This window comes from Hyperolius riggenbachi, chromosome 7, assembly GCF_040937935.1.
Source record: "Hyperolius riggenbachi isolate aHypRig1 chromosome 7, aHypRig1.pri, whole genome shotgun sequence".
Classification (NCBI taxonomy): domain Eukaryota; kingdom Metazoa; phylum Chordata; class Amphibia; order Anura; family Hyperoliidae; genus Hyperolius; species Hyperolius riggenbachi.
The window spans coordinates 14,828,324-14,842,262 of record NC_090652.1 but is presented as its reverse complement, the minus strand read 5'-3'; the positions used below and the strand labels follow the sequence as shown (position 1 = coordinate 14,842,262).

The 13,939-nt window shown below is 48.6% G+C and overlaps 1 protein-coding gene across 1 annotated transcript in view; it reads left to right on the top strand.

Moving 5' to 3' along the window:
* Nucleotides 1-13,939, top strand: part of LOC137524103 (zinc finger protein 665-like) — a 217,820-nt gene that overhangs the window by 49,357 nt on the left and 154,524 nt on the right. The window contains exon 4 of the mRNA XM_068243610.1: nucleotides 7,296-7,709. Coding sequence (XP_068099711.1) covers nucleotides 7,296-7,709 — 414 coding nt within the window. The remainder of the gene's footprint in view (nucleotides 1-7,295; nucleotides 7,710-13,939) is intronic.

Genomic DNA, 13,939 nt, shown 5'->3' with positions numbered 1-13,939 from the left:
ATTAGCTATAGTGAGTGCAGGGCTTGTGGTATGGGGGTGTATCAGCTATAGTGAGTGCAGGGCTTGTGGTATGGGAGGTTATTAGCTATTGTGAGTGCAGGGCTTGTGGTATGGTGGTGTATCAGCTATAGAGAGTGCAGGGCTTGTGGTATGGGAGTGTATCAGCTATAGTGAGTGCAGGGCTTGTGGTATGGGAGTGTATCAGCTATAGTGAGTGCAGGGCTTGTGGTATGGGAGTGTATCAGCTATAGTGAGTGCAGGGCTTGTGGTATGGGGTGTATCAGCTATAGTAAGTGCAGGCCTGTGGTATGGGGTGTATCAGCTATAGTGAGTGCAGGGCTTGTGGTATGGGGGTGTATCAGCTATAGTGAGTGCAGGGCTTGTGGTATGGGAGTGTGTCAGCTATAGTGAGTGCAGGGCTTGTGGTATGGGGGTGTATCAGCTATAGTGAGTGCAGGGCTTGTGGTATGGGAGTGTGTCAGCTATAGTGAGTGCAGGGCTTGTGGTATGGGGGTGTATCAGCTATAGTGAGTGCAGGGCTTGTGGTATGGGAGTGTGTCAGCTATAGTGAGTGCAGGGCTTGTGGTATGGGAGTGTATCAGCTATAGTGAGTGCAGGGCTTGTGGTATGGGAGTGTATCAGCTATAGTGAGTGCAGGGCTCATGGTATGGGAAAACCACAAGGTCTTTTGCAACTTTTTTATGCTGTCACTGCTCTCCTACACACACCTAGCAGATTAAGTCCATCTAACATGCATAGAGGCTTTGCTATTTATGTGTAAAGTCGGCCCATGTGAGAAACATACCAAGCAACTGACCCCAGTAGCAGGTGCAGCGATGCGTCTGCCGGAGCACAAGCTGACTCTTTAAGCATTGTGTTGCAAAGACCAGCACACTAAACAGCAAATCCGAAGAAACTTGTTATTTTTGGAATATTTTTTCAGTAGATTGCGGTGACAACACATGTAGATGGCCAGGCATATAACACATCAGTCCATATCAAATGAGTCCAGAGACCCTAAATTAGCACATCTGGCTACAAACAAAGCAAGGATAACATATAGCTGCAGCATTCATATTGCAGATCCTGAGATCAGGCAGTACATGTGTCACCTGGGGGGACAGACACCGGCCAGGAGCTGTATCAGACAAAGACAAATGGTATGTGTGACTAGCAGTGTGCTGGGGGCGTGGCTTAAGTGCCCCTCCTTCTTATCTCAAAAAGTTGCACTTGTAAATTCAACAAGCGTTTTGCAATAATGTCAGAGCCGTTTTCGCTCATCTCTGCCATGGACATCTGTACTTGCTGCTTAATCACACATATTGTTACAGTAAGGCTGGGAGCACACTGGGGGTACCATGAGTTTTCTGCCATGTGCATTTATGTGTTTTTCTCATCATTTTGCATGTTTGTATGCGTCTGTGGCTGAGTTTGCAATTTTCATGCATCATATTTTTTTTTCTAGAATCTGCCTTTTTTTAAATTAAAAAAATGCAATATCATATTTAATAAAAAGAAAAAGGAATGTAAAACACGTGCATTTTTCACCATAGGAAAGCACATTATGGGGCTGATTTATGAAGCTGTGTTGCTATAGCAGCGCAAGCTCCATGATCTGCACCGCACTCTAAATTGAAGGCTGCATGCTACACTCGCTCTTGAAGCCTACTGTGCCTTCCTTAGTTATGCGCATTGCTTCCATAGCAACGCACGTTCCGTAAAATGCCGGCCACTGCTTTGAAGTTTTGGGATGATGATACTTCACTAGAGCGGCCGCTACTATGTTCATTTTCTCTGCATTTCGCGTTTTTGTATGCGTCTGTGACTGAGTTTGCTATTTTCATGCATCCACCCCCCACATCCAAAACCTCACGAAGTCCTGCAACTTTCACCTCCGCAACATCTGCAAGATTCGCCCTTTCCTGACCTCTGTCACCACCAGACTCCTCATCCACGCCCTCATAATTTCCCACCTTGACTACTGCAATGCCCCTCTATCTGGTCTCCCTATGACCCGAATTGCCCGCTGCAGTACATTATGAATGCGGCAGCCAGAATTATCCACTCCTCCCATCGCTGCACCACGGCAGAGCCCTTCTGTGAATCCTTCCTCTGGCATCCTATCCAGTCCAGAATCTGATTCAAGATACTGTGTCTGGCCCCAAAACCTGTCTGACCATTTTTTTTATCTTACTCAGAGGTACACACCTAGCCGTTCACTCTGCTCCTCCAATGAACTTCTCCTGACCACCCCCCACATCACCCAGTCCCATGCACACCTCCAGGACTTCTCAAGAGCTGCCCCAACACTATAGAACTCCCTACCTCCCTCCATTCGCGTCACACTGACCTTCAATGCCCTCAAAATACACCTTTTCACCCTGGCTTATCCCCCCTCACTGGTGCTCTAAACCCACTGCCAAACGCTGAACTCTGGTCCTATACCTTTTGTGCCCTTACCTCTCCCTCTAGATTGTAAGCCTTAGGCAGGGTCCTCCTCCTTGCGTCTCCTACCTGATCACGCATCTCCATCAACATACACCCATCCTATGGATCTGAGTAAACTCAACTTGCCTACTATTCATGCTCCATCCAGTGACTGACTAAGCATTATCTTGCACTCATACTGTGCTGTGTGATCTGGTTTTCATGTATTCCTGTATTGTCTTATTGTTGTATGTCACCCAGGCCTGGCACCCTAGACTACACTCTCCATGAACCTACAAACCCCCTTGAACTGCACCACAAGTGTGTTGGCTGTCCCAGCTGTCACTTTTCACTTACTTTTCTTTCCCGTCATAGCTACAGGTGTCCTTTAGTATTAGGTAGCCAGAAGTAGCCTAAATATTAAAAAGCCAGATGTTCCCCAATGTATTAGGTAGCTAGAGTTGACCCCAACTCAAGGGAGATCTGGTAAGTGGAATGCAGAGAGCAGGGTGAGTAACATCTCATTTACACTCTGATCAGGACTCTGCATAGGGAAGGTAGGTGATGGACACTTAGGGAGGGGAGTGAGCCGCTTTTCCATCATCAGGCGCCTGTAGGCCCGTGCCTACAGTGCCTTATGGTAAATCCGGCTCTGATGTCACCCCTAAGTATTGTCTGTAACCGTAACTAATGTCCAGCACTGCGTAATACGTTGGCGCTTTATAAATACAAATATATATATATATATATATATATATATATATATATATATATATATATATATATATATAATGTGCACCATATTAAAAGTGCACTATGTGGGAAGATCCAACATGTACAATTTTAAAATGGTACAAAAAAAGAGGCAAAGCTCTGTGATTTGGAATGCATCCCATAGGCTTTTACCGAGTTGGATTTTGCATGTGTTTTCTGCTATGTGGATTTAGCAGAATACATTTGGCTTGATTCACTAAGACAAATAGCATGCCTTATCAGAGATAACACGCCTTATCAAAGTTAACACGCCTTATCAGAGTAGCATAGCGAGCGCTACGAAATTATGCCTGCTAATTGGCGGTGACGAGAGCTACCCTTGTCCTGCACTGAGCCCCTGCAGGTTCATAGCACTCACTATACTACTCTGATAAGGCATGTCAACTTTGATAAGGCATGTCTTAGTGAATAAAGCCCATTGAAATTGGCAGTGTTCAACCTGTGAAATGTCCAGCAGGCATACATGTGCTAGTAATGATAATAGGATGTGATGAAGATGAAAATAAGGGAGTTGTGCTGTGATTGATAATAATAAAAAAATTATCATCATCATCAATATCAATAATAGCATTCAAAAGCTCACTACATGATTTCACATGATTTTTGTGATTCCACAAAAAGAGCTTGCAGTTAGCTTATTCACCACAAGGTGTCGATCTCACCTCTCCCACGTGCACGCACAGAAAGGAGGAGATTAATCCAAAGACAGGAAGTGATGTAACAGCAGGAAGAGAAGTTGTGGGAGAAGAGAACACGCGGCTGGAAGAGGTAATTGTGTGTGAATCTTGTTATAGCAGAGGTTTGGAGCCCTCAGCATTGCCGTATTACCGTGCAGTGTAGCCGTATCTCCCCATCATTATCCGCTCCCCCCCCCCCCCCCCCCAAGGTACAGACTAACCAGCAAGCTCATGGTGACCCAGAACTCATTGGAGTGTGTAAGGGACTACAATGGTCCTAAAAGCCCCCTTACTAAGATGTTAAGAAAAACAAAAATTTGCTTTCCTAAAACAGAAAGAATTTGCGATAATTCAGGTTGGAGTGAGCTTGAGATGTCTCCCAGAGCACCACTGCTGAATATATGCAAATTAACCATTGTACCCTTAGAAGCTAAACACACCTCCAGAACCGCTGGAATGCAATGATGTGTCAGCTTGTTAAATTGTACAGAGCCATAATAATCCAACATGCATACAGACTGTTTCCGATTGTTTGATCCTCATCAGTGCATGGCATGGATTAATTTGGCTCTATGGAGTAGGGCTTGTAAACCGAGAGGTACAGACTAACCAGCAAGCTCATGGTGACCCAGAACTCATTGGAGTGTGTAAGGGACTACAATGGTCCTAAAAGGACCATTAGGAAAGCAAATTTTTGTTTTTCTTAACATCTTAGTAAGGGGGCTTTTAGGACCATTGTAGTCCCTTACACACTCCAATGAGTTCTGGGTCACCATGAGCTTGCTGGTTAGTCTGTACCTCTCGGTTTACAAGCCCTACTCCATAGAGCCAAATTAATCCATGCCATGCACTGATGAGGATCAAACAATCTGAAACAGTCTGTATGCATGTTGGATTATTATGGCTCTGTACAATTTAACAAGCTGACACATCATTGCATTCCAGCGGTTCTGGAGGTGTGTTTAGCTTCTAAGGGTACAATGGTTAATTTGCATATATTCAGCAGTGGTGCTCTGGGAGACATCTCGAGCTCACTCCAACCTGAATTATCGCAAATCCCCCCCCCCCCCCAAATGGATAGTCATCAGGGCAGAGGCTCGGGGGGCACAAGGCTCAGGGAGTACAGCACTGAGGATGTGCCTGTTCCCCCCACCAGAGTTTGTTTCATAGTTAAGGCTCTGCATGTTTGGGAGACTACCGAATACTGGGGGTACATCTGCCTAAACTGGGCAGGAGGCTGCCTGTCTGACTTGGGGAAAGGGTCTGGGGGCACACTTGCTTGTCCTGAGAAGAGAGACTGCTTGGGGTATATTTGGCTATCGATGCTTGGGGTTAGTCTGGATATCTAGCCTGGGAGGGGGGTATCCTAATACTAAGGGTACATCTACGTATATTTGAGGGGAGGATGCCTAATACTGGTTTACACATGGCTATCTAACCTGGTTAGGGGTACTGCTTAATACATGGGGTACATCGGGATATCTAATTTGGGGCTGGTGGTCTTCCTAGTTCTGGATAGATATCCGGCTATCTCTAATGGGAATGGTGGGCCGCCTATTAGTGCCCATCTATACTGGGGAGGTGGAGGGGGCTACCTAAAACTGGGGGCACATCTGCCTTGTTAACTTGGGGAGGAAGACTACTTGATGCACCTGACTTTTGAAACCCTTCAGCACTTTATTTGGCCTGAGGAAGTGGGCAGAGACCCACAATACGCATTGCCTGTGCTTATTAAAAATTAATTATATTTATACATATGAATTTGTCGTTATTAAGGTCAGCTACCTCCCCCTTTTTCTCTTTTATTTATTTTAAACTCCGTTTTATACACACCTGGGTGCCTCTTAATGCCTTCATGATGGCTTCCCAAGTCTTCTAGATATTAGTCATCCACCAAACCACTCACCAGTCAGACCACCCCTTGAGCTCCATTGCTATGTTATCAATGGCTGGAGTGAAATATGGAGAGATGTGTGAATTATATACAAAGGAAAAGGGTGAATGTTTAGTGATATGAAGGGTGTGAGCAGGAATCCAGGCGCATGCATCTCTATGGAGGGAGCTTGCAGGGAGTAGTAGTTTTATTGTTAGGGTAGTCTGCCTTTATTCCTGAGAATGATACAAAGTATCTATGTGGGGGGTTAGTTTACATAATTGCCCCTTAGGGAGGGAGGCATAGAGAATAATATAATCTGTGAGTAGTGCAGAGCTCTGATTGGCTGATCTTGTATGCCATGGAATACTGAGCCCATAAGATCCTCGTGGAGCAGCTCCCACTAGAGTTGGGCGAACAGTTCGGCTGTGTTAGCCGAACTGCAGCCGAACTGTTCGGGCTGCCCAACCTGTCATGTAGCTGTGGCTCTTACTACTTCCGGGTCGCAATGACCCGGAGTAGTACGTCTGCGCTGGCCCGGTGGAGCGCGTCCTAGATCGCGCTCCCGTTGCCGGGCACTCTCTGCGCATGTGTGTGACGTCACTCATGACATCACACACATGCGCAGAGAGTGCCTGGCAACGGGAGCGCGATCTAGGACGCGCTCCGCCGGGCCAGCGCAGACGTACTACTCCGGGTCATTGCGACCCGGAAGTAGTAAGAGCCACAGCTACATGACAGGTTGGGCAGCCCGAACAGTTCGGCTGCAGTTCGGCTAACACAGCCGAACTGTTCGCCCAACTCTAGCTCCCACCTCCAGCTGGTGCCTCACACGTATGCACACTCTCTGTTACCTTATCTCTGGATTTCCCTCCCTTCTTGTGCTGTCAGAGGTGTTATCTCTCATGAGAAGAAGCCAATGTGCAGTCAGGAGCCACTGGTGTTGGGTGGCCCAGAATAGGTGAGGTTGGAGTCTGCACAAAGATGATGGCTGGTGGGTGGAGCCAGGTAACAAGGGGCATGGCTGGTAGGACAGGTAGAGAAGATGGAGGCTGCAGCTGCAGAGGTTGGGTAGCCTCTGCTGCTTCTGTCCTGGTATTGGCACTGTCCCCGCTGGGAGATTTGTTGCTATGGCTCTTGGAAGGTTTGGGGTTAGTAGGTGATGGACAGGTAGGGTCAGTATATGGAGCTGCAGTCCTATCTGCCCAGTTCATCAGCTGCCAGAGCCATAAGTAATGATAATTCATAGCTAATTAGCTGCAGGCCTCAGCTCTTATCTTCCTGTATCTCCAGCTGTTCTTTCTTCACATCCTCATCCATCTCCCGCTGCCGGCATTGCTGTAACCTCCCAGGAATGTGTGCATGGAGAGGAGGAGAGAAGCACCAGATGATGAGCAAGGCACACTGGGAGCGAGGACTGTGGTGCTGAATGTGCAGATACCACAGCTTATGGGATATTATCACCCCCTAGCAATGTATGTTCTTTTCTGTGCTCTGTTTATTACTGCTAATATCTTACAGCTATAATTTGTTATCCATTTCAGAACTGAGATCTGACCTTAAAGAACAAATTACATATGTGAGGAGTGATCAGCAGTCTGTGGAGGAGGGTGGCATGATGGAGACAATTAAGGAAGAAAAAGGAGAAAACTATGTGAAGAGTGATCAGCAGTCTATGGAGGAGAGTGGCATGATGGGGACAATTAAAGAAGAAGACGGAGAGACCTATGTGAGGACTGATCAGCAGTCTATTGAGGAGAGTGGCATGATGGGGACAATTAAAGAAGAAGGAGAGACCTATGTGAGGAGTGATCAGCAGTCTGCTGAGGAGGGTGGCATGATGGGGACAATTAAAAAGGAGGAAGACGGAACATATGTGAGGAGTGATCAGCAGTCTATGGAGGAGAGTGACATGATAAGGACTAGTGAAGAGGACATTATTACTGGGATGAGCATTGGTGAGTGATAAATGTATCTCCTTTTAATGTCCAGTGCATATAAGCTGTGTGCTCTACATGTTGTCAGTATACAGGAGTCATGTCTGAGGAAGACTTCATAGCTGAAAGCTTACTCCTTGTCTTCTAAGTTAGCCAATAAATGGCATCCTCCTGATTCAAAACTTCTTACTAGTGCAATAAGCTAACTATCTAGCTGAATGACAAAGCTAACAATTAGTAAGCTAACTCTCTAACTGAGTCACTAAACTATCAATCACAGGTTCAGTGAGCCTCAACTGAGCACAAATCAATCACAAAATGCAAATACACAGCACTTCTCTCTCCAGCACAACCTCTCACACAGTACTGAGTAACAGCAAGGAGATAATCCAAGATGGCATCTGCCTTATATAGGGAAGGGTGTGCCCAGAGCTCCGCTCATTCCTATTGGCTGCTAGGGACATTCTGATAAAAAAAAGAAAATGCACTTCCATAATGGATTTGAAGTTGTAATCAGGGCTGTGGAGTCGAAATCGAAGGAGTCGGAGTCGGGGCAATTTTGGGCACTCGGAGTTGGAGTCGGAGTCATTGATTTCATAAATTGAGGGGTCAGTCGGGAGTTGGGGTTGGATGATTTTTGTACAAAATCCACAGCCCTGTTAAGTATTAGACTAAGGAGTCTGAGCCATTTTGGGTACCCGTAGTCTGAGTTGGAGTCGGAGTCGTGGTTTCATAAACTGAGGAGTCTGAGTTGGAGTCGGAAGATTTTTGTACAGACTCCACAGTCCTGGTTGTAATTACAGCTTGCAGTTGTAGTCAGAATTTGTCATTGCGGTGGATTACGGATTATAACTACGGTGCTGTAGGCCGCAATTACGACTTGTCATTACAGATATCCTTAAATTACAGGTCATTCCGCCCAACACTACCTGGGACAGAGGAGGGGGCAGAAGGGAGTTAGATTGGCCTCCCCTTGACCCCCTGGGGGCCGCACCGCCAACAGGCCTTCGGGGATTACGGCATTAGTACACGGAAATTCCTGTCTGGCAGACGGCCAAGCAGGAAGTGACGCTCACTTCCTGTTCGTGAAGCAATCGCGTGAGCAAAAGTGTATTGCTCAAATACGCTTCCTCGTATGCACAGTGTGTCAAAATGTGGCAGTCAGTTTAAATACACGTGCGTCTCCATAGACTTGCATGACTTCCGGTCCACCGCAAAAACTGCACGGTAACGTAGGTATGCATTTGCGTCGGGGATACGGCAATAAAGTCACTTCCATCGTATTGTGCCGCACCACGTCAGTATGGAAGACCCCATAGACTAACATTGCCCTAGCGGTAGGCTGCGGTGGAAATGCGGCACCGCGCCGTGCCAGTGTGAAAAGGGCCCTCAGGCATCTGTAGTGAGGTGCACCTTGCCGCCGACTGCATGGTCCAACAACCAGGATACACATTCCACTACATGCTGGTGTGGGGACTGGGATGGCAGCCCTGGTAAAATAATGGAGGCTGGGGATCCACCATTGTGGCACCAAACAGCACATCAGCTGGCGGAAGGGGGCACTTACCACCAGCTGATAGGGCAGGAGCTGTTGGGGCAACAATCTTGCCAGGAGCCCATTGTTGCGGATCACTGTTGGGTCAGTTGGGGCGAGAGGCCTCTTCCGTGCCGTCATTTCGGGGAGAGAGGCCTGGTGCTGGGCGACAAACTGGGGGGAGGAGACAGCTGATGAGGTCTGGATGCTGCTTCCAGCCTGGTGTGCAGAGGGGGTTAGCGTGCAGTGGGACTGGGCAGGCTGCACATGATGCACAGAGTGATGGATAGAGGAAGACGAGAGGGGCCTCTTGCTGCTGCTTCTCCTCCTGTCCACTGCTGCCCTGTGCATTCTTTTTTATGAAGATACAATTTTTTTGACTAAAATACAGGAAAAAAATTAAATTACAAACTAAAATTGTAAAAATAAAAAGCGAAATAAAAATAAAATAAATAATTCAAATAAATGAAATGGAGAAAAAAAATTAGATAAAAAGAAAACAGAAACTTTCTAATAAAATAAAATTCAAATCAAAATATATTTAAAAAAATATTTAAGTATATCAAATTTGAAATAAAAGATATTAAAAAAAAAAATAATACAAAAAAAAAGATAAACACTCTACACTAAAGCTCACCCCCCCCCCCCCCCACACACACACACACACACACACACACACACACACACACACACAACAGCGGTCTAATATGCAGCACAATTATCAAACAACTTATGTTGTGAAACAAGTTCAACAACCAAAAAAAAAAAGTTGCTTGCTATTGTTCAAAGAACTGATAAGACTGTCCAATTGATGTGCTGGATCCACATCATCTGAGGGAGGGGCTTAACGCTCACTCACTATCACTGACTACACTCTAAAACAAACTTATCTCTCTTATGCTGGGCACACACGATCCGTTTCTGCGGCTCGATTAGCCGCTGGATCGACTCCCGCTTGTCTCCGCGCGCGCCTGGATCGATTCCCGCTCGTCCCCGCGAGCGCTTCTCTTATCTTCCACTCATTTTCCGCTATTGTCCGCCCGCGGGTATCGGGGGCGGAATCTATCTGGTGGGTCATCGGACACGTTGGATATTATCAATCGAGCCATCAGCGGCTCGATTGATAACAAGAAACGAACCGTGTATGCCCAACATTACACACTACAGCTAATCTTCTCACTCACTAGTGACTCACTACACCAGGGTCAGATTTAAGTCCAGGCCACATAGGTCATGGCCTAGGGAGATACAGGAGCAAAGGCGGTTGGGCAGTGGGCTGTGGGCTGTAAATGTGCAGTTAGCAATTGAATTTTCAATTGCAAGCTTGCAGTGCAGGGAGAGATCGGGTGAGCGCCTGACTGCAGAACTCTCCTGCCGTTGCCTGTGGCTGGCTGTGTAGTGTGTGTGGCTGCTTGCCAGACCCGGTCTGTGGCTGCCCGCCCTGCTTCATTGTTTCAGTACTTCACAATAGCTGTGGGCAAGCGGAACTGGCTGGTCTTGTGGGCAGAGATTCACTTGCTAGATGTTTCCCACCTCCATCCCTCATATAGCAGCACCGCCGGTCACTCACCTCTCCACCCTCCTGCAATGCCAAAGATTCCTCTTCCCTTCCTCCATCATCAGCTACCGCTGTGCATCTCTTTCTGCAGCTGGTGTTTCCTATCGTAATTCACCAGTAATGTGACAACAAGCGACATGTGAGAGATGCTGGCTGCAGAAAGAGATGCACAGTGGCGGCTAATGATGGGAATAAGGGGAAGAGGAAGCTTCAGTGCTGGAGGCAGGAGGAGAGGTGAGTGACTGGTGGTGCTCCTGTGGGGGTAGCTGTTTTGTAATGGGGATGCGACTAGCAGGCTACCTAAGCTTTTAGGGGGAGGGAGGGGAAACATCTGACCATCTATACTACAAGGAGGGGGTGGGGGTACATCTGGCTACCTGTGCTGCAAGTTGGGGAGTGTCTGGATTCCTGTCATGCTGTGGGACAGGGGGAGCAGTTGGCTAACTATACTGAAGAGGGGGGTTATCTGCCTTCCAATACTGAAGAGTAGAGGGGATGTTGGAGGAGATGCTGTTGGTCAGGGGGCGGCTGGTGACAGTACACATCCGGCTCTGCACTACACTACAGTCTGCCTCTGCTCTCTCTATCACACTACAGCACACCCTCTCTCACTGTCACTAGGCCTCTCTACACTCACATCTGACTTTCTGCTCTATCACACTAACTTCAGCAAACTCCTCCTTCTCACTCACTAGTGCACTACAATCTGTCTGTCTACTCACTCCTCACTATCTCACAACTCACCAGATTCTGTCACACAACTCAATCCACACACAACTGATTCTCTGCAGCACAATGCAGCGCACTGTCTCCCTCAATATCCTCCTCCTCACTGAGCCCACAAAATGGCTGACAGTCAGTGGCGGACATACGGCCGTGCAGGCCGTGCCGCCGCACGAGGGCCCCTGAAGTTCCGCTGCTTCAGGGGCCCATTAAGTATTGCAGCGTTTTGTTTTTTTTAATTTTACCTTTTTTATTTTTTTTTAACCTAGGGGGCCCCGACTCCTGTCCTCCCCCCTCACCTCGGGCCCCCCCCCCCCCTCTCATGCGGCGGGAGAGCGGAAAATACAGGAAGTCTCCGGCCGGGGCTGCAGCAGACGCTAGAGGCAGCTGCCGCTTGGTCTCCCCTGTCTTCAACTCTGTATACTGCTCGCTACTAAACCAGGAAGTAGCGAGCAGTATACAAAATTGGAGACCTATCGGAGACCAAGCGGCAGCTGCCTCTAGCGTCTGCTGCAGCCCCGGCCGGAGACTTCCTGTATTTTCTGCTCTCCCGCCGGCCGCCGCGCATACCGGGAGGGGGGCCCCCAGGTGAGTGAGGGAGGATAGGAGTCGGGCCCCCCACCCGGATAGCTACCCACCCATCCACCCGGCTACCTTACCCACCCGGCTACCTACCCCGCTACCTAACCACCCTGCCGGCTACCTACCCACCCGGCTACCTACCCAGCTGGCTACCTACCCACCCGGATACCTACCCGGCTACCTAACCACCCACCCGGCTACCTAACCACCCACCCGGCTACCTACCCGGCTACATAACCGCCCTGCCGGCTACCTACCCACCCGGCTACCTACTCGGCTACCTAACCACCCACCCGGCTACCTAACCACCCACCCGGCTACCTAACCACCCACCCGGCTACCCACCCACCCGGCTACCTAACCACCGTGCCGACTACCTACCCGGCTACCTACCCACCCGGCTACCCACCCGGCTACCTAACCACCCACCCGGCTACATAACCGCCCTGCCGGCTACCTAACCACCCACTCGGCTACCTACCCACCCGGCTTCCTACCCGGCTACCTAACCACCCACCCGGCTACCCAACCACCCACCCGGCTACCCAACCACCCACCCGGCTACCTAACCACCCACCCGGCCACCTACCCGGCTACCTAACCACCCACCCGGCTACCTACACATCCACCCGGCTACCTACCCACCCACCAGGCTACCTACCTACCCACCCGGCTACCTACCAACCCACCAGGCTACCTACCTAAAGACCCACCAGGCTACCTACCCACCCACCCAGCTACCTAACCACCCACCTACCCACCCACCAGGCTACCCACCCACCCGCCTACCCAGCCACCCACCAGGCTACCCACCCACCCGGCTACCCAGCCACCCACCAGGCTACTTACCCACCCGGCTAAGGGCTACCTACCTACCTACCCACCCGGCTGCCTACCTACCTACCCACCAGGCTACCTATCCACCCAACCACCCATGGGAGCTTGGCGCCAGATGGAGGCTGGGACAGGAGGTCTGCTGCTGCAGGTGAGTAAATGTTTTTTTTTATTATTTATTTTAGCAGGTGTATGTTCTGGGCAGGTCTGCCACATGATTGCGTGTATGTTCTGGGCAGGTCTGCCACATGATTGCGTGTATGTTCTGGGCAGGTCTGCCACATGATTGCGTGTATGTTCTGGGCAGGTCTGCCACATGATTGCATGTATGTTCTGGGCAAATTTGCTACATGATTGCATGTGTTTTCTGGGCAAATCTGCCGACATGATTGCACGTATTTTCTGGGCAAATCTGCTGACATGATTGCACGTATTTTCTGGGCATATCTGCCGACATGATTGCACGTATTTTTTGGGCATATCTGCTGACATGATTGCACGTATTTTCTGGGCATATCTGCCGACATCATTGCACGTATTTTCTGGGCATATCTGCCGACATGATTGAATGTATTTTCTGGGCATATCTGCCGACATCATTGCACGTATTTTCTGGGCATATCTGCCGACATCATTGCACGTATTTTCTGGGCATATCTGCCGACATGATTGAATGTATTTTCTGGGCATATCTGCCGACATCATTGCACGTATTTTCTGGGCATATCTGCCGACATCATTGCACGTATTTTCTGGGCATATCTGCCGACATGATTGAATGTATTTTCTGGGCAAATCTGCTCACATTATGTGTATTTTCTTGAGAAAACCTGCACAATTATGTGAATTTTCTGGGGAAAGGGTCACCAAAACTTGGGCCCACTGTCTTTGCGTTGCACTTTTCAAGGGAACCTGAGGTGAGAATAATATTGAGGCTGCCATATTTCTCTCCTTTTAAGTAATACCAGTTGCCTGGTTGCCGTTCTAGTCCTCTGCCTCTTACTATTTCAACCATAGACC